The sequence below is a fragment of the Chamaea fasciata genome, unplaced genomic scaffold (assembly GCF_029207755.1).
Source record: "Chamaea fasciata isolate MVZ Bird 193981 ecotype frontalis unplaced genomic scaffold, bChaFas1.0.hap1 SCAF_1, whole genome shotgun sequence".
In the NCBI taxonomy this organism is placed as follows: domain Eukaryota; kingdom Metazoa; phylum Chordata; class Aves; order Passeriformes; family Sylviidae; genus Chamaea; species Chamaea fasciata.
In genome coordinates, this window is record NW_027094086.1 from 142741522 (window position 1) to 142768667 (window position 27146).

At 40.7% G+C, this 27146-nt stretch overlaps 1 protein-coding gene across 1 annotated transcript in view; it reads left to right on the forward strand.

The window, feature by feature from the left end:
• ADARB2 (adenosine deaminase RNA specific B2 (inactive)) overlaps positions 1–27146 on the forward strand; it is a 305396-nt gene that overhangs the window by 171010 nt on the left and 107240 nt on the right. The window contains exon 2 of the mRNA XM_066200443.1: positions 25701–25787. Coding sequence (XP_066056540.1) covers positions 25701–25787 — 87 coding nt within the window. The remainder of the gene's footprint in view (positions 1–25700; positions 25788–27146) is intronic.

Here is a 27146-nt window from a genome sequence, read left to right on the forward strand (position 1 = left end):
CCAGCACTGATGTTTTACCTCCTCAAAGCCATTACAATTTAAGATAGACAGTCTTGGAAGCTGCAAATGAAGTGTTACTTCCCACCAGCATACCTGTCTTGACAGATGGCAAAAGCCTGTCCACACTGTTATCACTAACAAATTTCATGTCAGCTCTGATATGGACAATGTTCCCTTGTGGCTGCTCTCATAAGAACCTTAAACCTTAACAATTTAACCATTTCCATAAAGACCATAGCAAAATCGCCCAGGCATGGATGTGGCAGTCCCAAAGAAGCACATGGAAGTCATAGGAGCAGAATAAGTTTAAGTGCCTGTGTGTTACATTCCATATAAGAAACCACAGGGTCAGCATCCCCCAGGTTCAGAGATACAACCTAGGGAATGTGATATCAACATGTACCTTCCTTTGAAGACTGTCATCTATGGTGCACACGTTAATAGAATAGGCCAAGTGTTACCTACTGTGGCTTATTTTTCACCTGCCTTTATCAAATGCTAAATGGGATTGCAAATACCAGCCCTAGGTAGCTCGTAGGTGATCTCTGAGGCAGGGAGAAAAATCTTAAACTATAGGAACACATAAAGCTTCTTCCAAAATAGGTCTCATGCTTCTCTCAAAAATAGCAATCATTATTATGAAAGTTGCTGGTGGCTTGTAGTTGTGTCCTGGTGCTGCCAACCTTCAGGATATTTATGGATGTTTCGTAAACGTACGTGACTTCAGCAGAACAGCTCATATTTGCCTGAAAGTATTCATTCCATTCATAAAAGGTGCTGAGAGTTTTCAGGACTTTTATCTGCCATAAACTGATGTTAGCTCAAAAGAGATTCTGATTGGTGCAGTGAACTTAACATTTCTCCCTGGCTTTCCATGGTTAATAAATCATTGCAGCCAATTTAGCTGGCATTGATTTGGTCAACAGGACACATGCACCCAGTCAAGAAAGGAGACACAATGAGCAGAGTGAAAACCCACCAGCCACTGCCTAGAGCCTTTCTGGATGGCCATGCCAGTAGAGGCAGGCAGAGCCAGCCTCTGCATCCCTTCTTGCTGGTATGTACAGCTGCCTCTTGCAACATGCATTCAAACGCCGCTTCAGGGTAAACCTGGGAGTAACGTTCAGGATATAACCCCTTCAGAGGTCCGGCTCAACAGTTCTGGATCGATTCTTCTTGTTGTACACTCCCCACTCATCTCCCAGGTCTCCCATCTTTTGCTTGGCCTAAAAGAGTGAAGGTGGCAGTGAAGTAGGACACTGCAGTAATGTGGCAGTTTTGAAAAGAAAATAAAAATCTGACATTGAGTTCTCCCATCATGCACCTCTTTCAGTCTGTGGTACTTTTGACTTTCTATATTGACTGAAAACTGACAGAAGCAAAGGGCATGGTCATTTCCATAGATGTTATAGTCCTTTTTCACAGCCAGCAGAGATTATAAAAAAAAACCTAACACACACAGAGTACCACCAGAATTAATCCCTGCAGGAAGAAAGGGTTTTCAGAAATCTCTGTCACATCAATTTTACACTAAGGCAAACAGAAACAGACAAGTAAGGAATTTTCAAATGAAGTTTTATTTGTTTGACCCTGATGGAGTCAGTGTATGACACAGGGGAAAAAAAATCTGCCCAGACTTAACATGTCCTATGAAGTTTAAATCAGATTATTCTAAAATTGGGTTGTCTTTCAGGTGCCTGGCTTGTGCTGTCTAGGTTTGGCTTTGACTGTAAGCAAAATCAGTCAAATTCTCTCTAAATTGACTCTGATTTTCTGTTTCACTGAATGTAAAACATACAGAAAGGCTCCTAGTAAAAGCTCATCGGATTCCCTCCAAATCTTTGCAGTTCTACAGAAATGGGATTTGTAACAGAAAGACCTTCAGAGTAAAGAGTGAAGGAGAAAAGCGAAGTTACTGAGTTCCTGGGGTTCCAGCTACTCCACTGGGGTTCTCAGATGAGATAAGAATTTATTTCTGGTATATGTCCCTGCTAAAAACCTGGGGAAATATAATCTTCCTATGTGAAGATCTCTCTTAAATTAGTGGATAGAAATCAGAGAGCCAAGGCAAAAAAATTCTGTTCCACTTACAGCCTTGTGCAGTTCTTCTCTATTAGCTATCTGCTAAAACCTCTGACTCAGACCCACAATACTTTTTTCTGGACACCTGCTGCTGCTGCTTGAACCAGCTTTAGTTTTGGAGCCCCTACCCATGGACATACCCAAAACCCAACTGGTTGTGGTCCCGGGCAGCCTACTGTGCCTGCTCCTGTTTGAGTAGGGGAGCTGGGCTAGACAGTCATCAGAGATCCCTATCAACCTCATCCAATCTGAATCCTGCTGGTTCAAAGCTGATTTTCAAGCCAAGACCAAAAAGCGAGAAACTCAGTTTTAATGTCAGGGTGGAAGAGGAAATAGTCAAAGCAATTGGTTTGTTTTGAGTGTTACAAGAAATTAATTTTTATATGAATGCAAGGTGCCTCACCATACTGCTGCTCCCCACAGCAGCTACGCCTTCATTGCAACCATTTTTTAGAACATAATCTCATTTAGTGCACGCTACACCTCTGTGTTTAAGCAGCCATCTGAAAAGCCTAAATTGTGTGAGAACACTTCATTATCAAATTATACTTTATGCGAAACCAGCTACATTATGGGCTGTTTAGTCCTCAAATTATTCAGCTCAAAATGTGCTTTGCAGTCATGAAAGGCTGTCTTAATTTTTAAGGATTCCCTCAGCATATCTATTCTGGTTTACAAACCTGCTTGATTTATGGATTTTTTTTCCATAGCAAGCTAAATGTCTGGCGTACCCTAGAGACATGAAATGGATTTAAGGACACAAGACACACTGGCAGTATTCTCATATGCTGTAATTTAGGTGTTGGCAGGAGGGAGGAACATCCTCTTCCATCACATCCAAATGCCAGTTCTGGGCCCAATATGTCCAGCCACAGTGGGGGGACCTTCTTGCAAATAGGCATAGTCAGGATCATGATGCATCTTTAGTTTTGTTAGCTGTCACTCAATGCCCTCCTGATTTTGGTTTAAATCTTTCATATGTATTTCAGTAATTAGCAGAGTGAAAGAATAAGGACAATCAGAGAGTACTCTGGATCACAACACAGTATTAATTTTAGGCAGAACTCATGTGGAACTCGTGTTCAAAGCTTAGGAGCTCAACTTAGACACTCAGAATATTGTGAAGAGCTGGGAAACACACATGATGTTATTATTGTTCCCATTCAGATAAGGTGCTGGTTGTTCCTTTCATATTACTGGAGAAACAAGCTATGGCTTGTTACTCAGATCAGCAGTTTCAAAGGGTTGTATGTCATTAAGCTGAAAAGTATTTTCATTATTTTGAAATGGTTGGCATTGAGTGCAAGTTATGCTGCTATATTGCAGATCATTCAGATTAATTATAAGAATGCATGAATACTTAATTAAATGCAAGCAGTTCAGTCCAGTATTTCTGGAAGTTATATGCCCATTGAATCGTCATAGGAATCTTCCTACTGTGTTTCATAGGCTGTCTTATATTTCTGAAAGTTCTTCATATATATCACTCAACCATTATAAGAATCTGAAATTCACACCTTCAGTCAGATCTGTACTCTCTTTCCAGAACAGGTCTTGACTGATGAAAAATTGTTTAAATTAGCCACACCATCAGAATTTAATGCAATAAAGCATTTACAATAAGAAAGTACAACAATAAGACTGGAAAAGAAATGACATCCAACATTTTGATTCATTGGCAAGGAGATGAGGTAAAATAAACATAACAAATCATAAATCACTGGGCTGTCTTTCAAGAAGATGATCAGCATGAAGAACTATGGGAACAAACATTCTCAACCTTTATTGATTAACCCATATAAACACCAAGGTTCCTGTAGGAACTTTACTTTTCCCTGACAAACCAAAGTATTTATGGTCCAGTTCCTGACATAAAAAATGTAGCATCCAAAGGCGATTGTTAAGATCACCCCACGTACACCAGCAGTATGTGCTTTTTCTGCCCCCTGCATCACTCCTGTCCAGTCTAAGAAAACCCAGCCAGCTACAGAAACAGATTGGAAATGTGCACATAGACAGCAAGGACAAACAAACTGTGGGTTGCTCAAGTGATTTGATTTCTTCTTGCAAACATAAAATGTCTGAGGAGAGATTGCACTGAAATTTCCACTTATAAAATGCAAAAAAAAAAAAAAAAAAAAAAAAAAAAAGAAAAAAAGAAACCACCACTGATGATCCTTGGAACAGCTGCTGGTTTCTACCAGTTATTCCCCAGTGGCCAGCAGTTGCAATTTGTGACTAGTCTTGTCTTCAGCCATCTCAGGGTAACCAAAATACGACAGGATGACAGATAGTCCTTTCAATAGATACTGACAAACAAATTAGTGTAAAGATGCTTTTCATAGCATACCAGATGTGTTGAGTTCTGTCATATGGAACAAGGAATGAAAAACTGTCTACATCCCATCTGTGCTTTTTCAGTAATCAGTGATGCACTTGTTGTGGAGTATAAGGTACAGTAAACATTTAGACGGGGTTTTACATGTGAAATAAATAGAAAATGCCATGTCTTGGTCTCATCATCATTGTCTAAAGCTTTTATATTAGCAAGAATACCTTAAATGCCTGGGAGAGGGATGTTCAGGAGTTAGAGTATTGTCCTGGTGATTAATTGAAAAATTATGCAAATTCCAAGAGAAAGGTTTATGCATATGAGAATAGACTGCAAAAATGCACTTTGCTTCCAATCGCAAGCAGGGCTTCCAGCCTGTCATAATAAGCAATAGGTTAAAGAATTGCCGTTTGGATTTACATCATTTCCTCTCTTGGGGCTTATCTGTCCTCAGACTGTTAACCCAGATTTAATTCAAAGTGGCTGCAATTGCAGCTGCAAGAGCAGCGCTAAAATGGAAACAATGAAAAGTGAGTGCTCTTGGCGGGTGATTGAAAGGCCCAGGGCATGGCAGCACATGCATTTCTAGCTCACTGTAAATGAAACCAATATCTCTCAGGAAAAGGGCCCTTTGTGAGGGTTGTCCTTCCATTCAGAACAAAAAGCCTCTGGCCCGGAGTATGAGCAGGGCGGCTGGGGAGGAAGTGCAATAGCATGTGCCAAATATCTATAATGAGAGAGCATAAATAAAAAGAGCAGGAGGTCTGGTCCAGATCCTCAGTGTAGGGCTGAGCTTTAGTAGCTTTTAGCTCCTTTACCATAGATTGAAAGACTGTGTGTTTTCCCTACAGTTACCTACCAAAAATTAATTTTCTAATAGTTTTCTACTCAGGAACCCACTTTTGACTCCCAGCATCTTTATCCTGTGTCCTGACCAGTCCTGGTCCCCTGGGCCTCACATGGAGATGTGAGAGATGTGAGAGAATGCAGCCACCTTGGCCCACATCCCATCCCAGATGAAGACCTGACTTCAGGATCCCCTCCTGATCAGCACTGAGGGTTGCACTGCAGCAATCCCTTGTCCTGCCTCTCCTCTGCCCATGCCCAGGCACCCCAGGAGGCAGCTGTGCTTAGGGGACATGCAGCAAAGTCGTGTGGCTCTTTGTCATCCTCTTTGCCGAAGTCCAGGACACCAGAGGACCTCTTCTGCCTGTGGTTATGTTGCCTGTGGCTGCTGATGCATACTCACCCTTCTCTCTGCAGCCATGCTCAGCTCTGCAGACACCCAAGCTCTCCCCTCTCTCCTACCATGAGACTCAGTCTCCTTTTCTTGTCCCTGCCCTCCCTTCCTCCTTCTGCTCTGTTGCACAAGCCCCTTATTATTGCATGAGAAATATTCTCTGAAAAATCCATTTTGCTTTCTCCTTCCTTTTTGGTTGGTTAGACAATTATTAATCCACCTCCTTTTCATAAAATAGCCACAGCCATAATAATAAAGTCAAAATATGATTTCCCCATAATATAGTATAATCTCTCCCTTTTCTTTATTCCTTACAGATGGCACACCTCTTAGCATAAACAGCATGTTAGCATACTGATTCCAGATGCATAAAATATGTACAAATCTTCACATTTTCTCTCTCCCCCAAACGAGTGTGCATAGATATATTATCCTTGCCATTTAATTTTCTCAGCTTTTCGTTTTGATTTCTCTTTTAGGACAACACAGACTTGTCATAATCCATCTGGGATTTTATTCTTCATCATACAAAAATGTTGCTTGAAGGCCAGTTTTTACTTGGCATTAAGAGACTGAAGATCAGCCTAAATCAGAGTATTATAAACCTCTTATAACAAAATCCCTTCAGTTGTAAATGTGTTGTCTCAATAATTAGATAAATATACCAGACCACTTGTTACCAGACTAGCACAAGAACTAATTACATTATTTCCTGTTACTGCATTTGATGCACCAATTCACCAGCAAAGAAGAGGCGGCAGAATCTATCTTCTTCTGAGGTTGTTGTAAATAACTCCAGTTCTAAAAAAGGGTTACAATAAAAGCTCTCTTAGAATTAAAAGGCATTGAAACAAAGGAATCTAGGAGTGTGCTGTGAGGACTAAAGGATAAACTGGATGTATTTTGCATTGGTAGGTGAGGGGGTATAAAATTCTCATTTGATCATTTACAAAAAGCTTCTGACTTGATTGTGAAATGTTTTCTCTTGTGCTTAAATTTCATGGCAAAGATTATTAAAAATTGACTTTGCGGTATTTATTTTACTTATCTATCCCAGCCAGGCTGTGCTTAACCATAGATTTTGTGAATTATTAAATTTTAAAAGCAATTTGTGTTGGATTTTACACTCCAGTTCTGTCTGGAGGGATGTACACCTCCAGTTCTATCCCTGAAGCTGAAGTGCTTTGATTCATCTTTAATCTGAGCAGTCTTAAAAGTGCATGTTCCAAGTTGTAAGACATGATGATAGTCTCCAGTGTAATGCTTAACTAACTGCTTGTTAGTTTTAACATTTAACATACCATGAAAAATAACTAGTTTCCATAGGTTATCTGAGCCATAACAATGCTCAGCATAATTCATTCAGTCAGATAACAAGAACTATTTGCAAACATAATGAGGAGCTATTAAAGGTCACTGTGCCCACAAACACATATATATCACCACTAAATTAACGGTACCAATGCTGAACGGATGCATTTCAAGTACAAATCTCTTTAGCTGAAACTACTTGATGCCAGAATAAATCTTCAGTATTTAAATTAAAGCTAGGCCCAAGTGGCGAGACTTAAATTTAAGTGAGGAACCAGACTGGTACTAGAACCAGACTAGATTTTGACTAAGAAGCCTGAATTACATAGGTGTAAGGTCTAAAGTTTAAAATAAGGTCTGCATTTTCCTAAAGTTGGAAGTTGAGATCCATTTCTCATGTTGAAGTTAAGGGCAAAGATGAGGGGTTTGCATGTAAGTTTTGGTGCTTCACTTTTAGTTTATGTAAATCAGTTTCCAGAAAAATATCAAAAGTTTTTCAGGATATTGTCAGGCACCACCTGTAAACTGAGCCCCTCTATGAAGGAGGGAGATCTGAAATGTTAGTGTTGAGATTGAGAACTGTTTTAAAATTTTACTCTATCACTGCCTAGAGGACAACAGCAGCAAATTTCTTCAGTGCTGTGTTCGTGGAGTGCAAACACAAATTTCGGATTTACTTGGGTTTTGTTAGTTTGCTGATATCAATGACTTTGTGATGGATTTTGCTGCCAAGTGAGATGCACTGAGGTGTTTCCTAAGTCATACAGGTGCAGGAACAGAAACAAGAGACAACTAATATGTAACAAATAAACAGCATAAAATAATTGCTACATGGATCAGAATCCAAAGGACTAGAATATATTTCATGTACAAACCTCTGTTCTAGCTAGGTCCATAAAAACAAACTAAAATGTTAAAGCCTGGAGGTGCTCCATATTATAATGAATGCCAGATTTCAAGGTGAAATTGATTTAATTATAGAGAGCATTGGCAAGATTAGTACATTCAGTGTTGGCCTCACCGGATTTTGTTTGTTTGTTTTCTGGTTGATTGCAAAATTGATGCAATTATTTACATGAGGATTTTTTATTTTAATGCTTTTTTGTGTGCCACAGAGCAAACAGTAAATCCCCATCGTCCTCCTGAGCAACCTGTCAGAACAGGGCAGCAGTAAGAAATAGGGAAGAATGGAAGGAAACCTTCCTTTCCCTCCACAAAATTGTTTTGGGAGAAGGTATGATATTTTTTGTTCTTTCAATAATAGTGTAGAGCAGACCTGCAAAAAGAAAATCATCCTTGTGAGCCAGTAAATCCTATTCTTTAGATGGGCTTATAGGCAATATCTGAGATAGTTCTGCATCTTAAATCATAATGGGATTTCTTTCTAAACATATATTCTGTGCTACTCCTTATAAAGCCACTATTGATCTAGATCTACCTCCCTCCAGATCTCCGTCCTTGATTTCTTTTCTACAAGCCTCACCATAATGATTTTAAAAACCTGTGAGTCTTTTAAGCCTTATATGAAGATTTTTCTCTTGGACATGGAGAACCCTGTTTCATGAGTGTCTTAACTGGATGCCAAGAACTCTGAGGTGTAGGTGGCTCCTCTGTGTGTTTAAGTGCTTGGAGGCTCTGTCTGACAAATTTGGTGCCTGTGTTTGGAAAATCACAAAGGTTCCTGTAAATGTATGTCTGTATGTATGCAAACATACATACCTACATTGATGTATATGCACATTCTCTCATAGACAGGAGCCATAACAGAGATGCAAGGCTGTCCTCAAGAGTTGGGAATCATTGTCATGCGCTAAAACCTTTTTGGATGACATTGACTCTGTTTTGAAGGTGGGAGGCAGTTTGTGGATGAGATTTGCCAAACAAGAGGATTGCATGCATATCCATTCAAACTGAAGATGTGCACAACACTGCTTTGAAAATTTCAGAGCGTCTTTTTGCCAGCTTTTTCTGAGTCACACCTTGAAAACCAGTTTACAGTATCTTTCCACTGACAACAGTGCACATTGAAAGGACAAATCTACACAAAGAGCTATAGATAGAAGCATTGAAAATAGATTGATACAGAGAAGCCTCTGTCAGCAGAGTACTCAAAATAACAGCAACAAATGACCTTCCTCTACAAAAATACATGCTACCTATTTTAGGTCAAATATCTTTATTTTTTCTAGTTTTGCCACATGTAATTGTGTTCCCACAGGGAGTCATGGCAAGGTGGTTTGGCTTATGTCCAGTCTGAGTCAGATTTTGACATTTGCAAGAGGGTGGAAGCCTTTGCATGTGACCCCAGCCTGGCCATTAAAAAATGCAAAATACTCTGATCTATAACATGTTTCTAACCAGGTTGTCACAAATAAACATGGCCCCAAGAGGTGCCTGGGACTTCATTGAGTTGATGAGGCTGTCACAAGTGATGCACATCTGGGAACCCTGTTCTGTTGCACTCTGAAGGCTGTGGCACCTTTGCCCACAGATGTGTCATTAGCAGTCAGATTTCCTCTGCCGTTCACTCCTTAAATCCGTGCTGACCATAAAAACAACACACTTGTTCCATGGGGGTGTCTGCAAATAAATGCAGGGCCACCTCTGTAGTAACCCACGAGGCTTTTATCAGCCTGGCACTGGGAGCTGTTACAAGTCAAAACAGCCAGAGTGGGGTTCCTCTCCTCTAACCTCAGCCATTACTGTGCTGAGCATCAAGCTGACCAGATGAAAGGCTCGGGGGCAGTCAAGAGATGGTGATTTAGTCCTGTGGTGCACTCTGGATTTATTCTCTAGGAAAGTGTGTCCACTGCTGTTCATCAGGAACAACAATCACACCTCATTTTGCAAGGTAAAAAACTGGAATGTTGCTGTAACTTACCCAATGGATTCAAATTGTGGGTGTAGTTGTGCAGTCCAGACATCCAGGTCTCTTCAGCAGCAGTGATATCAGCACTCTGATAGGTGATATGGCAAGCAAAGATGGAACCATTTTAGAAGTTTTATTGTGCTTATTTTCAATGAAGAATTCTGCAAGCAAGGATTTGCATTTTTTATTAGTTTATTAAGAGATTTGGAAGTAAGTTTTACATTTTAAATATGTCTGGCTTAAAAAGAATCATGAAAATGTTCCTTTTCCAACTCATTTTGTGTGTGCAAATCACTTCCATCTCTGTTTTAATTTCTGTCAGGACACTAAGCATATCTGTTAAGAGACAGGAGATCATGGCACTTATGTGACTGAAAAATAGCTATTGGTAACCTTATTGACTGACTGGAGACAGATTACAGCAGAGATTTGCAAAAGGAGTTCAGGGCACTTCAGGGATCAGTCATCTACAAAACCAGTGAAAAACTGCAGTTTGCCTTAGGTAGCTGGTTACACAGCACGAGTAGTGAGCAGTCAAAACAAATAGTTTGCATAAGCTAAAATATGTTTGCAAAGTGCATTTGAGCAAATTCTACTGACAAGTATATTTGGAAAAACCAAAGTCTGATACAAACAGAAAAACTACTGAGCAAATTAGATACAAATTGCTCTCTCAGCAGTAGACATGAGCTAGACAGGTCTTGAGGTCTACACATATCAATGACACAGACCTCAATCTACTGCCTAAACCACCTGATGGTGTCAGGGCCATATGGAGCATGACTATATGATCTTCTTGTCCCTTTGAGGAGGGAAGATATGGATTTGTTTTTCTCCATTTCTTTTTGAATTGGAGAAGTTCATTTCTTGCTAGTAAGTCATTTGTGGAAGTGGCAGAGGTCACATTGCCTCTGAAGTTTTGTCACTCAGGGCCAAGGAAATGAATGATTGTGTTGTTTGTATTTAAATCACCAGTGTTAGATAATTACCTTTATCCTGATAACCATCTGTAAGGTCTGGAAGCAGATGAGTGGAAATCGACCTTTTCCCATAAAACTCTTCACTGGAGATTTACTGTGTGGCTGCTTCTGGAGACAAATTGTCACCTTTTCTTTCTCCTTCTCTCCATTGTGGCCACTTATGTTAACAAATATGAAGCAAATCTATCTGTTGAAGCTCAGCCGAGGCCAAAGTGCTTCAGTTTTCTTAGCTCAAATGCTCCTGGACATTCTGAATAGCCTTGGACAATCAAATGCGTTGGAAAAGTTAATATATATGGTTGTAATATCTTGGTCTTTAGCCATGGCACTACAGATGTGACCCCCAAATATATCCCCCTGTCCCGGATTCTGCATTTGAACAACACCACAAAACTGAACAAATCAGAGCACAGCTCTGATTTGCTCTAATAGTGAAGACTGAGGTTAGAAGTATTCTTTTGCTACACTGGCCTAGCATTTATGTGTAGCACTGCAACAAAGAACCATCCACCTGCAGGATGTGAGGCCACAGACTGGCCCATCAGGGCTTCTCAGATGAGCCCCATAGCAGCCTGAGCTTCTCTGGCACTTGCTGCCATCAGGAGCATGCCAGCTCCTTGGGGGCCCATTCACTGCCACCCACCAGCCAAGGGCTGTGCTCAGGACAGTGATCCAGTGCCAGTGGGGGTGGCTGTGTTCCTGTGCCCCCGGCTCTGCTGCAGGGTGGTCACAGGGAAGTCACATGATGGCAGTTCAGAGTCTCTGCTGTGGATCAGAACCCAGCATATTTTAACCAAAAGGCTTGGAAGCCAATGAGTCCTCATTGAGCATAGTCCTTAAGTGTGTGTTTGATGCAAGGACTGGTATTTTGGATGCATTAGTGCCTTCCAGTGGCAGTGGGGAAGAGCAGGATTACTGGTAAATATCTGTTACTGGGTTTTTTTCCTATCCTGAAAACCCGCTAGTCAAATTTAAAAGTTTAAATGTGTGTAGAACAGCATTTAAATATATATAAAAGTGGAACTGCATGTGCAGGTAGCCAGACTGTGCTAACAGTGTGCTGACTGTATGGTCCCTGAGGGCACTGATGGGCTCTCCCACCCTGCCCACAGCCTTTCCAGGCCTATTAGTCCAGACAAAGTTCTGCTCTGCATAAATGCAGTGACTGTGTCACCTGGGTACAAGGGTCTACCCTCACTGTCATCCACAGTAACTCCATTTTAAAAGAATGTGATTCTTGCTCCCATTTCCCACCAATTGGAAAGACAGGGCTTGGACATCAGTGCTCAGAAAAAATTCCCAAACTGAAGCGGTCCCTCCCAGTAACCAAGTAAGTTCCCTTAGGTAAGCAAGTTCCCTAAGCCCTGAAGGGAGTAGATTTTGGATACACTCTAATCTTTAGTGTTTATTACTGAATACATTCATGAAAACCACAGTAAGAAGTCTGTCACCTGCGTGTCCCTTTTTGAGGTATCTGATGAGTGATGCTCTCCAAACCTAAGTAATTCTCCTAGGTTCTGATACTGGGTTACAGGATCCACTTTGGAGGCCACAAGTGTGTACCTCTATCTATATTTCTATGCCATACAACTGTGGGTGTGACCCTCAGCCACTTTCTGACACCATGTTTTGTCTACACTCTGGGGCCATTATTCTCCTTTCTTCTGTCACCTTTTGTCTGAGTTTTCACAGGAAGAAAACCCAGAATACAGGCAAGGAGGATATTTCACAGATGTAGGTGTGACAGAGCTGTGGATTACCAGATGTATGACATTGGTTTTACCTGACCAAATGTTTACTTCTATATCTGAGCCAGGTACACATCCCTTTGCAATCAGTGGAGTTTAAGGCATGAGTCATTTTATCCTAAAATTCAACTCATGATTATTAAAGTTTGCCACTAGTGGCAAAACAAATGGCATACAGCACCAAGACAGTAAGTTTTTGCTGACAGACTTTTAAGTCCTGCAAAGAGGTAGCTTTTTTTTTTTCTGGTGTTTTAGGAGAGGACTGTGGTCATGTTGCTCTGTCAGCACACCCCTGGTTTGCCAGGAGTTCATTACCTATGGCAGATACTGCAGTCTTTTGAATCAGTGAAGTTCGAATAACTCCTGCTTTACCAGAAAAGAGGATTTTCTTTGTTGTTGTGGAAGGAGGAAAGATGGTTCATACAAGGGAATAAAAGAGACTGAATTCACATGACTAACGGAGTTAGATACATTTGAAAAGTGTGAGCTATACATTTTCTAGCAAGGGGCCCCTCTCCTCACCAGGATTTCCTGTGCCAGAGGGAAGAAAGTTGCAGATTGCTTTGCATTTTAAAATGAAAGAACAGAATATGGGAGCTGTTTTATAATGTCTTGCCGAGATCAAAGGAGAAGGGAGGTAAATGCGTATGTACTTCTTTCTCTGGTGCTGCACCAGCTATTTAGTAGAACTAATGGAGCCTCCAGTGTAGAAGAGACAGAGATTAGCCTCTTCATCTCTACTAACTGTAAAGAGTCCAAAAGGATTAATATTATAGAGTGAATTTCAGCCAGAAAGTAGGAAGGAGATTCTCCCTCCCCTCTTCATCTTTTAATCTTTGTTTCCAGAAATAACTCTGAACCAGGTTTTCAGCCTCCCACCCTTTCCTTTTGGATTTTTTCTTATTATTTCTTAGTAGAAACAGACTTGGAAATATCTAATACCCCTAAGAAGATTTGGCATCATTGAATTTTTGACAAGTTTGAGAGAGAACTGTAAAGGACTAATGAGACTGAATAGTCATGACGAGTTTATGGGATCAGAACCTTAACTGGTTTGAAACAGTGTTATTCCACTGACCTCAGCTGGCATGACTCCATGTATGTTCATGGAGTTCAATAAAGCCACAGATAATCACTCCAGCTAAGGATCTGACCCCTGAAATGATGGAGTCTTAGCCAAAGCAAACTGAACTTTTGTCATGAATTGGTCTTCAAGGGAAAATAATTGCTAATTCAATGACCCCCACGGTTTTATTGCAGCTGCTGGTCATTCTGCACTGCAGAAAATCTTTACTTTTAACTGGAGAATCAAGAGTTTCCCCAGCAGCTTCAATAAATATATGGAAGATCAGAGGTGCAGAAGGGTGTACAGAGTCTTTCAAATGTTATGTATGAGAGGACAAGCCCTACAGTCAGTTTACGAAGCAAAGGTGAGATACTCAAGAGAAACCTTCCCAGCTAGACATTTTGCCTTGCTGTCCTATTAGCTTTACCAGTAAATGGTGAAAAACCATCTAAAATCCTGTTTTAGATGGCACTTTTGGACACATAGGGGATTCTCATAGTCAGGGTTAATTTTGTAGAGAAAGAACCTGAAAGAGCTCAGTGGGACCTGTTTTCCGTACACCAAAGCAGTAACCCTGGCATCTGTATTGATACTACAGCACTGTCCAGACAAATTAGTCCTCAGAATTGCAGAATTTGGAGCTGAAGAAAGTAAGCAACCTGCTCAGGAGGTTACGGCTCTTCTGTTCCTCTTGGCAGCCACTGAAGGGAGATGAGGAGGAAAGAAACACAATAAAAAGTAAATGGCACTTTCCTGCTAAGCTAATCAGTTCTGTTTGAGAACAGGGGGCCGTGCCAACTGCAAATCAACGCACTAAATCACTTTCATTCTTGTGTGAGTCCTGGTGCCATGGCAGCTGCTAACAAGGGAATAAAGAAAACTTACTGGATATTTAGTAGACTTTTTTAAGTGCTTGTATAAAATAACATATTTAATTTAATGCAAAGTTATAAATGTAATTGGATTTTACGGACATTATAGCAGGGAAGAGAAGAACAGATTCCTCTTCTTTCTGCAAAGAGCTGGTTTATGTTTCCAGACTATCCTTAGCAAACTCTGTCTGCAGTGTTAAAGAGCAGCCTTCCTGTTGGATTTTAACACTTCATCATTTTGTTAAGGGGTAAATACTGAGATAATAATATGTCTGATATTTCATGTGGTTTTTAATATGTTCAAGTTACAGAGCAGAACTAACACATACTTACCTTAGGAGGAAATTAATGCTTTTTAATGCCATAGGCTATGTTGACTATGTCTTCAGTGACTACTAAAGAAAGCCTGCAGTGTCTGCTCCAGATGCTGAAATACACAGAAGCCTGTGTAGATTTGATCAGATAATCCCACTTAAGGCAACAACAACTGCACCAGGGGATTTATTTAATGATGTAATATTATATTTTCTTTTTCCTGTTCTTTTCCAGATTATTCCCAAATAATGATCTTACTTGTCTCTAGATATGACTGGGACTATCCCTTCCTGTATCAAGTTTCTGCAAGTTTTCAATGGTGTTATTCATATAATGGTTTTGGTTGGGAAGGGACCTTAAAGGTCACCGTGTTCCAAACTCCCTGCCATGGGCAGGAGCACCTTCCTTGCCTAAATGGCTCTTGAGGAGGTTGCAGTTTTCCTAGAAATCTCTGTTTCTGCAGCACTCTCAGAATTTTGAGCATAAAATATAGAGGATACACACCCCTGAATTCATGGTTTGAATCACTGTTGCCCATACAGAGCAGCCCAACTTTGTCATCATTTAAAACATCAATCGTAGCTGTGCAGTGAAATGCTGAATATAAAATACCCACGGGCATGCAGTAGACTGCCTTCTCTTTAATTACATCAACCCTCAATCACCCCAAAGCAATGCCATCCTTGGAAGTACTAACTCTGACAGGTAGTACTTCTGGGAATGCCATAAAAATGCCAGCAAAGCAGCAATGGCAGAGAAAATAAGCTGCCTCATCTTTGGAGAATTATTGAACCGTACTAACATTCAAGGGTACAATGTCAGCACAATGCAGAAAGAGTTAGATGCACAATCCCCATTATTATTGTTGATGGGAGTCAGGTGTCAAATTCCCTTTGCATCAGTCTGAAAACCTGGCCTTCTTTGTAAAGCCATAGCAAACTTTTCCTTTGTCACCGCTCTTAATTGAGGAAAAGATTTGAAGTCATTTGTCCTAGGACTGAATAAAGACTGAAAAAGTAAAAAGAAAATACTAAGTAGCAGTGATGAACATGAGACTTTAAGACTCTCTACAAGCTATGATGGAAAGTTTAATAAATATTGAAGGCTCATGCCTTAACAGGTGAAACTGGAGGAGTTGATTTTTAGTCAAAGGCCCTGTAATACCAGCAACACTCAGGACAGACAAGGACCCTAACTCCTTTTAGCTGTCTCAGCTCTCAAGGGGTCAAATGAGAATTTAAATACCTAAATACTTAAATAACTCTCTCAGTTAGCAGACCTGACTTCTCTCAGTAGCATCTTGCCTGACAAAGCCCCAAAAGTCTCAGCCCTCTTATATCACCCTGAATTGTAACAGTAATGCCTTTAACTTTCTGTCCACAGACAGATTAGTTAACACAAGACTGCCTCATGCTGCCAAGGATAAATCAGGGCAGGAATCAGGTTAAATATTCATTGTTGTTATAGAAGTACAAGAGGGAGAGGTCATACTTGGCTGCTTACAGCAGTTAAACAGAGAAGAGATTTTAAAAAGCCTTTCACCACTAATTGCCAGTTGGAGCTTTCTGATGCAGGCCATTTACTTCCTAATGTTTTAGCAGGTACTCAGTTTGAGAAGGAAGGGGTTACAGCTCACAGAGGAGAGCTCACAGGCAGTGTCTGCACTCAGCTGGGGCTGTTCCACATCAGTCCCACAGTCAGTTTTGGAAAGGAGATGGACAGCTCTATCTGCATCTGCATTTGTGGGCTTAACTTAGCTTGCTTCTCTTGCAGATCAGTAAGTGAAACCTTAAAAGAACTAAAACACCTGTTTGTTTGAGGTGAAGCATATTGCTATGCCCATGTTGGGTGACCCACTTTACAGTGAAACCATTATTTTCCAGAGTATAAAATAAATACTTCGCTGTGCTTCCATATTGCACCTACACAAATACCTTTACAGTTTCTCCATGTAGTAACTCATGCTGTTTGGAGTTCTTTGAGTGCCTTAAGTGGCAGCTCTGCAAGCATAAAGGAGTTTTGATTCCCCTTTCATAACATACCATTCAGTTCATTACCCAAACCTACAGTAGATCAAGGACTGAAAATATCAAGAAATAATGTCAATAGAAAATCCTTGCAGGGGCTGCATTGCTCAGGGAAGCAAGATATTCCCCTCTGCACCTTGTAATCCAGCCACAGGCAGTGGTAACACCCACCAGAACACAGGTCAGGATTTCCCAGAAAGGTAGCATAGAAATCATTTCTCCTAACTTTGGACATCTACAAGTTAGCCTAAATCAATAGTGCAGGTCCCAGGTAAAATCAATAGGCACCTGCTGGGAGGACTTTATCGCATTTATCTCATTGGCATTTTTTTGTACGTGTCCATGCCAATGAGATCGGTCACTGCTAGGGTTGTTCAGCCTTTCTTACAGCAGATAATGGCTGAACTTGGAGATGGAGTTTGGAAAACTGAAACTTGGTGTTAACAGCTCAGCCCCACCTTAGAATTTATCTACCTGAGTGGACTGCTGGTTTCAGAAGGTGGCAAAACCCTTCAAAATCAGGTAGTGCAGCTTTGTACCCTCCCTGTCCTTCTGCATGCACAGTGCCGAGCCTTAGTGTGTACTACTGCCTGCAAAGGCAGCTGCTTTGCTCCCCAGCCCACAGCTCCACTGGCTCCAGGCATCCTTTTAAACACCTTTACTAACTGTGGTACTCTTACTTTGGGTTAGACCACTCATGTTTCTTTCTCATTATCATAATCTAGTTGACAGGTTTAAATTAGTGATAGGCAAACCTCTCTTAACCCAAATCAAGAATTTTCATATAGTTTTCCATTCCAGCTTAGCAAAGTCTCCTTAAGTAGTGCGGATTTGTATGCAGACACAGGCTGATAAACTAACCCATTCACCCTAGTACTGGCCAAACTAGTTGCCCATATGACTGAAGGCTTTTCTCTCTGATAATACTGTTTATTAATACTATTTGGCATACAATCAAGAAGTAATCAGTTAATCACACTGATTTATTGTATGCTTAATAAATCCACTGGCTATTTTTGTGGTCTTCTTGCATCTCTATTCAGCACACGTTGGGAATTGGTGGGTTTCATGCTATTATTTTCTCTGTATTTCTCCTGTTTTCTAAAGTGGTGACATCCCAAAAAATAGAGATAAAAAACCGGGAAATAAAACCCTGTCACAGTTTATAGAGTTCAAAATAAAAATATTTCCAAAATGAATGTTCAAATAGCATAAGAAGCTTGCTAAGATGTGGATTTTAAACTGCCATCTCCAAGCCACAGCCAGATCACTTAGAAATACATAATATAGTACACTCCACAGGCAGACAGATACACATAAACTGATAATAACTCAAGAGTTTTTATCTCTCTGTGTCCTCAAGCAAGGCATCAGGAGAGAGAAACACTCTTGCAACAAAATTAAATAGTTTTAGATCTAATTTTACTAGGCTGAACTAGATTTCAAATTGATTTCCAAGGAATCTAACACAGAACAAAACACAGACACATTGCCTTTCTCATAAAAAATCCATCAGCCACCTTGTGTTTTTACTTACTTTGCTCTTTACTGGAAGTAATAAGAAACTAATATTTCACAACACAACGTGTTTTATTCCGTAGAGGTCTTTCATGGTGAAGGAGTGGAGTGGTACAGAACACCAAAGTACAGCCCCTGAGACTTGTCTATGCAAGTGCAATTGGAATTCATGTGATAAATCTGCAGCTAAACCCCACTATGTCCATTCCAGAAATGCAGGAGAGCTGCAGGACATGCCACTGTAGAAAGAAATTATGTCTTAATGCATGATGTGACCAATTAAACATACCCCCGTGTACTTCAGACCATATTGAATGAATCCATACAAATCACATGCATGGGAGGTTTGCTGCTCCTTGCTGCTTCCTGAGTGATAAGCCAGAAGTTACTTTGGCCTCGGAGTAAATGAGTGCAGCCATGTGTGGAGGCACTGGTGGGATGCAGGGCTGCAGAGGGGCCAGAGCACAGGGCATGGACCTGGCACTGCCTGTTAGGTGTTGGATTGGCCCTGATAAAACATTTCGCACAGTTTCCCCAAAAGCTGTCCAAGGGTAGCAGTTCTGGGTCAGCAGACAGCTGGGACAGGATGCACAGAGGATTAGTCCAGCTGCCAGGCCCCTGAGCTAACCAACATTTCACATTCAGTGTACTCTGCAGTATCATAATATCATAAACTGTTATTGCAACTTAATATAATTGCGTTTCAGAGCTCTCATCTTGGACACAGATCCCATTTTGCTAAGCACTGAACAAGAATTGAGCAAAAAGATATTCTCTACTCCAAGAACTACATAAAAAAATTATACAGGCAGCAAGTAGATCTATTTAGAGAAGACCTCTGCACTTGGCAGGCCATGTTAAACTTCCAGGCAAGGCACAGAAGCAGGTGCTTCTGTGCCTGGGCGCTGCATCGTACCGAACAGCTTGTTGCCCTGTTTCAGAGGAAGATTTAATGGCTCCAGGTTCACACCTCTGACTTCTAACTCAAGGCAAAACCTGCTTTGAGCAGCTGAAAACCCTTGCCTGAAATACTGACTACCAAAATGTTCCATGGTTTTGTCTTCCCTTTAGTTATCAGACTAAAAACAATGTGCTCTGATATTTTACATCTTTGTTTCAGGTCCTTGCTGAAGCAGAGAACAAATATAGTGCTGAATAATTTTTTTTCTTTAAAAAAACCTAAATTCTTTACTCTGAGTAGTCCTTTTTGTCCCTGTTTTTAAGAAAATTGTTCTAGTCAAAAATCATATTCAACCAGAAGGTTTTTCTCTCTGCATCTCTCTGCACCCCTACAAGGAAAGCTTTCCTTAACAGTTCCCACATGACCCAGGGTGGGATATCACTGCAAATGCTCTGGATTGAAAACCAATTATAAAAAGCAGACCTTTCGTAATTGTCCACCTCAAAGGCCATGCTCTCAGGGGTGCCAAGCATCACAGCTACAGACAGGAACAGTCTCACGTATTTTAACCCTTTCATATCCTCCAGTTCAAAGGCTCTTTTTTCCCCCTTGGACTGCTCAGCCAGGAGTGCTGTTCAATTGCATTGACTGATGGCTCTCAAGGGTCCATGATGTCAGCGCAACTCCAATTTAAGACCTCACAGTGTAGGACTGAGAGAAGAGAACACAAACCAAGCAGAAATGGGCATGTGCGAATAGCCCCTTGCAAATATATGCAGGCTTGAATTCGTCCCATGCAAGGCACCAAACTGAAGCTCTTGCAGCAGTCAAAGCTGCTGCTCCGTCTACAGAAACATCAGCCCTCTGAAGCGGTTTAGGGCAGCCACACTTCCAACTTAAACACGGCTGGAGGGGATGGACAGACACCCTCCCAGCCCCAGTGGAACTGTGGTGATAATTCATGGGGACCCCAGCACAGCTTTGTCAGTGTGGATATCAAAACATCACACAGAGCCTGCCTACTTGCCTGTGAAGCAGAAAGCACTTGGGTAAAGATGCTAAGCCCTGAACACCCAGAAACTTTTGATTCAACAACTGGTTCTCAAACTCAGCTGTAAGGGCTGATTCTGACATCATGCAAGTAAATCCCTACCTAGAAACTGGCTGCTTAAATTAAATAATGCAGCATGGTGGCCATACAAGTCATAATTTAGAAGGCTGTGAGCCTTTCCAATAAGTGCTGTGGTTTAAAGACATTGTTATTTTCCCCACAGATGTGCCATATTTTTCTTTGGCATTAAGAATCTCTTCACCCTGTCAGTCAGTGTCAGCCCAAGCCTGAACTGACTAAGATATGGGAAAGAAGAAAAAGAATTATCTCTTGATGTGCAAGCTCTCTTTTCCCTGTATACCCCCTCCCTTTCAAAATAAATCAAGGCTAAACACAACTGTAAAAATGTAACTATTCAAGTAGCTGCAAATACTGCTTTAGAGAAATTAAAAATAAAGTTATTTTCAAGAGATTTTGCAGCTGAGTTTGCACTATTGCATCATATTTGTCCCTTCCTGAGTAATTTCATACTCCACACAAACCAAATTAATTACTTAGGACTGTTTTATAATGTCCACATTGTGTTTTTAAAAGAATGCTTTTGAAGAAACCTCTGACAAGTAAAGTAGCTTATGGTAATCAATTTGAATATGAGAATGAAACTAATTCAGTAAAACATTGTTAACACTGATCTGGCAAACCACTGGTATCCATCTGTCTAATCCTTCTTGTGTTTGAAAGTTGCATTTTTGAAAAACAATTATTAATAGCGCTCATTGGCTGCCAAGCAAAAGAGCATGCCACAAACTTCTGCTCAGAGATAGCAAGTACTACCCACTTTTCCAAGTTTGAGCTACAACCTGCTGCAGGATCCCACGGTCAGGGCAAGTTTTTCCTGCTGGAGTCTGTAGAGATGGGAGAGTATAAAGGAAGGGCCCTTTCTATAAAGGAAGCGCAACCCCCTGCAGATTCCAAGTGTCTCCCTACAGCCCTTCAGCACCTTCCCACCAGTCAAGCTATTCCAGCACTGCACTATCCCTGCTGTTAGGAAGGTTTTTTTAATGTCTAAAGTGAATTTTCCTTTGTGCAATTTAAGTCCATTACTTCTAGTTGTGTTAATGCACACGGAACACAGTTTGCTCCTTTCTTCCATGCAGCAGCTTTTTATGTGCTTGCAGGCTGCTGTTATGACCCCACTCAGTCTTCTCTTCTCAAAGCTAAACAATTTGTCCAACATGTATAAGGGCTGATTTTTAAAAGTGTTGAGCTCCTGCTGTTGTCGTTGCTTTTATTCTGGTGATTGAGAGTGAAAGAACTTCCACAGAGTTGATGATCAAGCAGTATTGTCTGGTACCCTTCAAATACTGATAGGTATGAAGGGCACGAATGTGTTTATAGCTGTATATGTGCATTCTTGTCTTCACAATAAAAGTGTATTTACAGGAACTCTGACCAGCCTTCTGACTGCATCCCCAGGGCAAGAGCAACTTCACAAAAAAAGCAGGTTTTAGTGGAAACTTGCCTGCCTTATGTGCCAGGCTTTGCTGCATCATTTGTACTAAAGCATTTTTTTGTATTTCACGCAATACATATCTTGTTCCATGGGGTTTTTTATTTAAATTACTTTATGGCTACTGTAAAAACACTGTTCATGATTCTATGTTAACTATTTGCTGTTGCTGGAAAATATATCCTTGGAAGAGTGAACTAAAATCCTTTTTCATCCCAAAACAGAAGAGTGAGGTTTCCTTCCTATAACCGGCTTCTCTTCAGAAGAAATGATGATTTTTGTGCTTAGATTACTGGAGCAGATTTCCACTTGGAAGACTGTTTTTATAGTGAATGCACTACAAAATATGATGCTATCATCTTGTGATAGTGTTGGGCAGCTAGAGATAAATTCCACTATACCTGCTCTTTGTCTCTCGATTTCCATTGTAAATACAGCTTTCTTTGTGTCCATGTAGGCTCTTATGAAATCTCTTCTTCATGGCATCAGAGGCTTTGGGTACTACTGTAATGCCAGCAATAATGCCTTTATGTATTACTTCTCATAAAAGTAGGGTTATATATTCTGCATTTCTGCAGAAAAGAGTTTTTGAAATGTCTTTTTTTTTTCTGCTTAACTTCCTCTGATGAATACAGAGAACGTTTACAATTATAAAGTAAAAAGAAAAAGCAAAGTCATAGAAAGAAAAGAGAGTGAGAGGAGGAGGCTTTAGTGGCATTTCTCTCCATGTTTTTTTTCAAATCCAACCTTGTCCTTTATTCTCATTCATAAGATTTCATCAAATTGCTTGAAACAAGGCTAGTTATGATGGGCATTAACCTACACTGGGACCATAAAATGTGAATACACAACTGTCCTAATCTTGACAATTAACACTGAATTTCACCATTGGTAATAAAGCTGAAGCGCCTCATAGTCTGTACAGCAGCAGGCAATAATATGCAAAAGATGGAAGTGCACAATAATAAGAATAATTTTAAACCTAACCTATTTCCCTGTCAACACCTTCAGTTAATTATTCTGTCATTTATCTTTTCCTCCTTCACTGGGTCAATAATTCATCTGTGCAGTGTGTATACGACAGCTTTTCTCTTTTTACAGAGCTTACTCAAAACCCTGCCCTCCTCCCAGACATGCACTAAATGTCCCCTTGCTTAGCCAATGCATTGGCATATTGAATTATAATCTTTATCACTGGTATTGATAGAAGTATATCCTGTTATTAGGATCTGCCTGTGTTTGGGTGACACAAACCCATCCATTGCCGCTCTAAGCATGAGGAATATTTTACATCCTGTTTCTCTGCCACACAAAGTGAAGACACCAGCAAGGGCTTTGGGGACAGGCAGAAAACAGGACCAACAAAAGCTTAAGATGGTTAATGGGTCCCTTAAGATAAAATAAACATGAAATTGATTAATTTTAAGTCCACATTGTAAATTTCACCTTCAGTTACACAAAATTGAATCATAAAATATCCCTAATAGTATGGTATAAAACTAAATGGATTTGCATTTTGATTGGTGCCAGGAGTAAGCATTAGCAACTGCAGCAAGAAGGCACTTCCATATTGCATGGCTAATGGGTTACTTTTCTGTGAGAAGTGAGAATATTTTCTCAGCAAAGATTCAGGTTTGTGTGTGACATCAGTGTCTTGAGGGTTAATCCTGAAGGTCTGACAGCTGTCAGCAGTCAGACACAGGTGGAGTACACACACTTTAGGATCTCAGTACCCAGACACAACAGTCACTGCTGGTACTACAGCCAAGGTCTGCCCTGATCCTGTGTCTATCATCTGAAGCATTTCCCTCACCAAATGCAGCCTTTGGATTAGGTCCCAAAAGCCTACACTCTTTTCACTTCAATCAAAGAAACCAGCTGAGAAAGTCAGGAGTGAATTCCAGCCTTTATCATGATCACAGCCCAAGAGTCTCGCACACAGTGAGATGTCGTACAGAGACACCACATTTCTCAGTGAGCAATGCCTTAGCAAAAAAGTGTCAAAGGATTCACTTAGGAAAATCTTCTGGCTATAGTGTTCATGGATAGCTTTGTTCTTTTGGTCCTTGACATTACTGCAGTCCCATAATGAAATTGCAATTGAAAGAGGCTAATTTGTGCTCTAATTATATATTAGTCTGGGCTGAAAGGTTTCTGGACGGAAAAAGGTTTTCTTCAGGCAATCTTTTATTCTGCTTATTGTATTTACTTAACAAAGAGCAGTCAGCTTTTACAGTGAATTCCTGTAATAGAGTTGAGCTGTAATGTTACCCAGCCAAGGGCAAACATATGCAGTCATTTTTGATGGGTTCTGATAACTGTCTTTAACAAGAACAAGGATTGTTTGCAAATGTAGGAAGAACCAGGCCAAAAAGCTAACAGATGTGCTGCTGAAAAAGTGTAAGAGCTCTTCAGCTAGAACATCTTCTAGACCAGTGGTACTTTAGCAGACAAGTAGTTTGAGGACATTCAGATAAATATTTTCTCAATGATAAAGAGATTTGCCATGGAAATATTTTTTCTTGTGTCACTTCAGAGAATACATTCTTGGTCTGATTTTGATGCTTCTGCCACAGGATGGGAGGCCAACATTGTTCACAATGTGCAGGATGCAGAGCATTTTCACTGAGGAAATAGGTGAGCCTCAGTCACCTATTTCCTCAGCCATAGCTGAGGCTTTCTAAGCAGGGAAGTACTTTAGCAAAGCAACAAAGTTCTTCAAAGCTGTGGATCCCCTTTGTTAGGTGTGTTTCTGTTTCTTCTGTCAAGTAGACACTCTACTATTGTTGGTCCTCAAGAAAGTCCCCATAGTGTGTCAGAAGGAATTCAGCCTAAATAAAATAGCCAAATAAACTAGTTGTCAAAGGAAATGAAACACTTAAATATGTATCTGTTTCTAGTGTTATGGATGAATCTGGTGCCAAATATTGACCTAATATAAGTCAGTATCAGTTGCCCTTTGCTGAATCTGCACTGGCCTCTAATGCAGAGTCTGGTCATGGCACTGCAAGTAAATGTCTCTGCCATACGCTATCTGCAGGATAAACAGAAACCACAGTCAAAAGCACTTAATATGAACACACAAGAGAGATTTCAAATAATGGTCTTGTTCTGTGAACAATAGCTTTCTGGGCACACCATAATGGTTTTCCAAAAATCATATCAAAAACTGGTAGAATAACAAGCCATGTTAGTCTTTTGTGCCCTCCACCACTGAATTTTCTCTTAAGAATGCTAGTTCAGCCTCTGTAAGGGAGAGGAAACATGCAAAGTAGATGGTCTCATCCATTAGAGCAGTGCTCATGTCCCTTCTCCGTGGGCTGACTGCCTACCCCGTTCCCAGCTGGACCAGTTCTAGCATCCCCTACTCTGCATAGCTTGGGCACCATTGCTGTGAAGCACAGTCAGGAAACAGTACATGGGGGCAGAAGCCAGGAGGAATGTGTATTTGGTGTTTGCATGTGCCAGCTGTAATAATTGCATCAAGGTTCAGTAAAGTGTGGTGGTACTGTAGAGTCACAGAATCACAGAACATGATGAGCTGGAAGGGATCCACAAGGATCATTGAGTCCAACTCCCAGCCCTGCTCAGCACCATCCCCAAGAGAAGAGATGCCTGAGAGCATTGTCCAAACACTTTTGGCACGCTGTCAGGCTGGTTCTGTGACCACTGCGCTGGGTCAGTGCCCAAACACCCTCTGGGGGAAGATTCTAATATCCAACCCGAACCTTCACTGACACAATTTCAGGGCATTTCTTCAGGTCCTAAAACCAAACAGACTTACCAAGATGTTTTTACCTGAAAAAAGTGTGAAGTAGATGTGAATGTATTGACTGAGTACTGATTTTATATGTATCTTTTCTTCTGTTTTCTTCTAGAAAAACTAAGCATACTGTCAACCTTCATAGCACCCTTCAAGTACCTGAGTCCTGGCCCGACCACCATGGAGGATGAAGACAATCTAAGTAAGCAATCTCTTTTCACTATAGATGAACAATAAAGTTCAAAAATAAAATCCTAGCAGTGGAGGAGCAATTGTGGAAAGGAGGTGGTTTTGCAAATGTTGGCAAGTCCTCATGTGAAATCACAGAAATGAGTTGGAAGAGACACACGAGGATCATCAAGTCCAGTTCCCGGCCCTGCACAAAACCCATCAAATTGAGAATTGATTTACCAGGCTTAAATAAACCAGTTGTAACCTAAAAATTAACCACTCTTGGCTAATTAGTATTGTCCAGGACACCTCATCCATCTGAGCCTATGACTGTAGACCTGGAGGAAAGTCCTGCTGGATTTGAAGGAGTAGAGAAGTTTTCCAAACGCCAAGAAGTCTGAGAGTGGCACTTAGCAATTAATAACCCTCAGTAAGCCCTTCCATTTGTCATCTAGAAACAATTATTTTGTTTTATCCTGTCTGCTTATTTTAACACAACTTGAATCTTAAAAAAAAAAAAAAAGAAAAGAAAAAAAACAGAGAGAGAGGGAAGCTTTCTGAACCAAATGAGCAATGTTTTAGTATCACCTACCAGATTGGTTTCTTTTCCAGCCAGACACATGCTGCCATGCTGCCCTACCAGAGCCACTTAGTGGGAGGAATTTGGTGTTTTTCCCTTGTTGTTGGTGATCTGCCATGGTTTGGTCATGGTGCATCAGCATGGGAAGAGCTGCTGGAGGAGTGAAGAAGCACAGCCTGCTATTTTCTGCTGCTGAGCATCACATGGACATCACACTATTCTGCTGCACAGTGAAGGCAGGCAATTACAGATCTTAGAAAAGGCAAAAAAAAAATCCTGAAAATCCTTCAGAATTGCTCCCAGGAAGGCTGTATTTTCAGGAAGACATATGAGAAGTATACACACACACAGAGGAAACATATTATGCACACCATGAGCTTGTGCAGGCACCTCCTGCGTAATAGTTCCCAAATGTGCTACTTAAGTTATTTTTAGGTAATGTAGGAAGTTTGTACAAGCCAAACACTGTAACACCATTTTCTTATTGCTACTGTAACACCATGACAGCTCTGTGTCTGCGTGGGCTGTAAAACAGCTCGCATGGACAGGGTTAAGATACGTTTTCTGAAAGGGAAACAGCAAATGTCACTGTTTTCAGGGTCATTCCTACCCAGTCCTCCCTTTGGTCAAACATATGCTCCAGTGAAAAGGCAGCTATTTATTTCTTGGTACACAGAAAACATTTTAGGTGTTACTATTAGAATCTTTAATTTTTTTTAAATATGAATAATTTAAAATCCATATTTCTGTGTTCACTTGCAGTATAGTGGCCTAAATCCCACTAAAGCCTATAGCACACATGTACCTCTG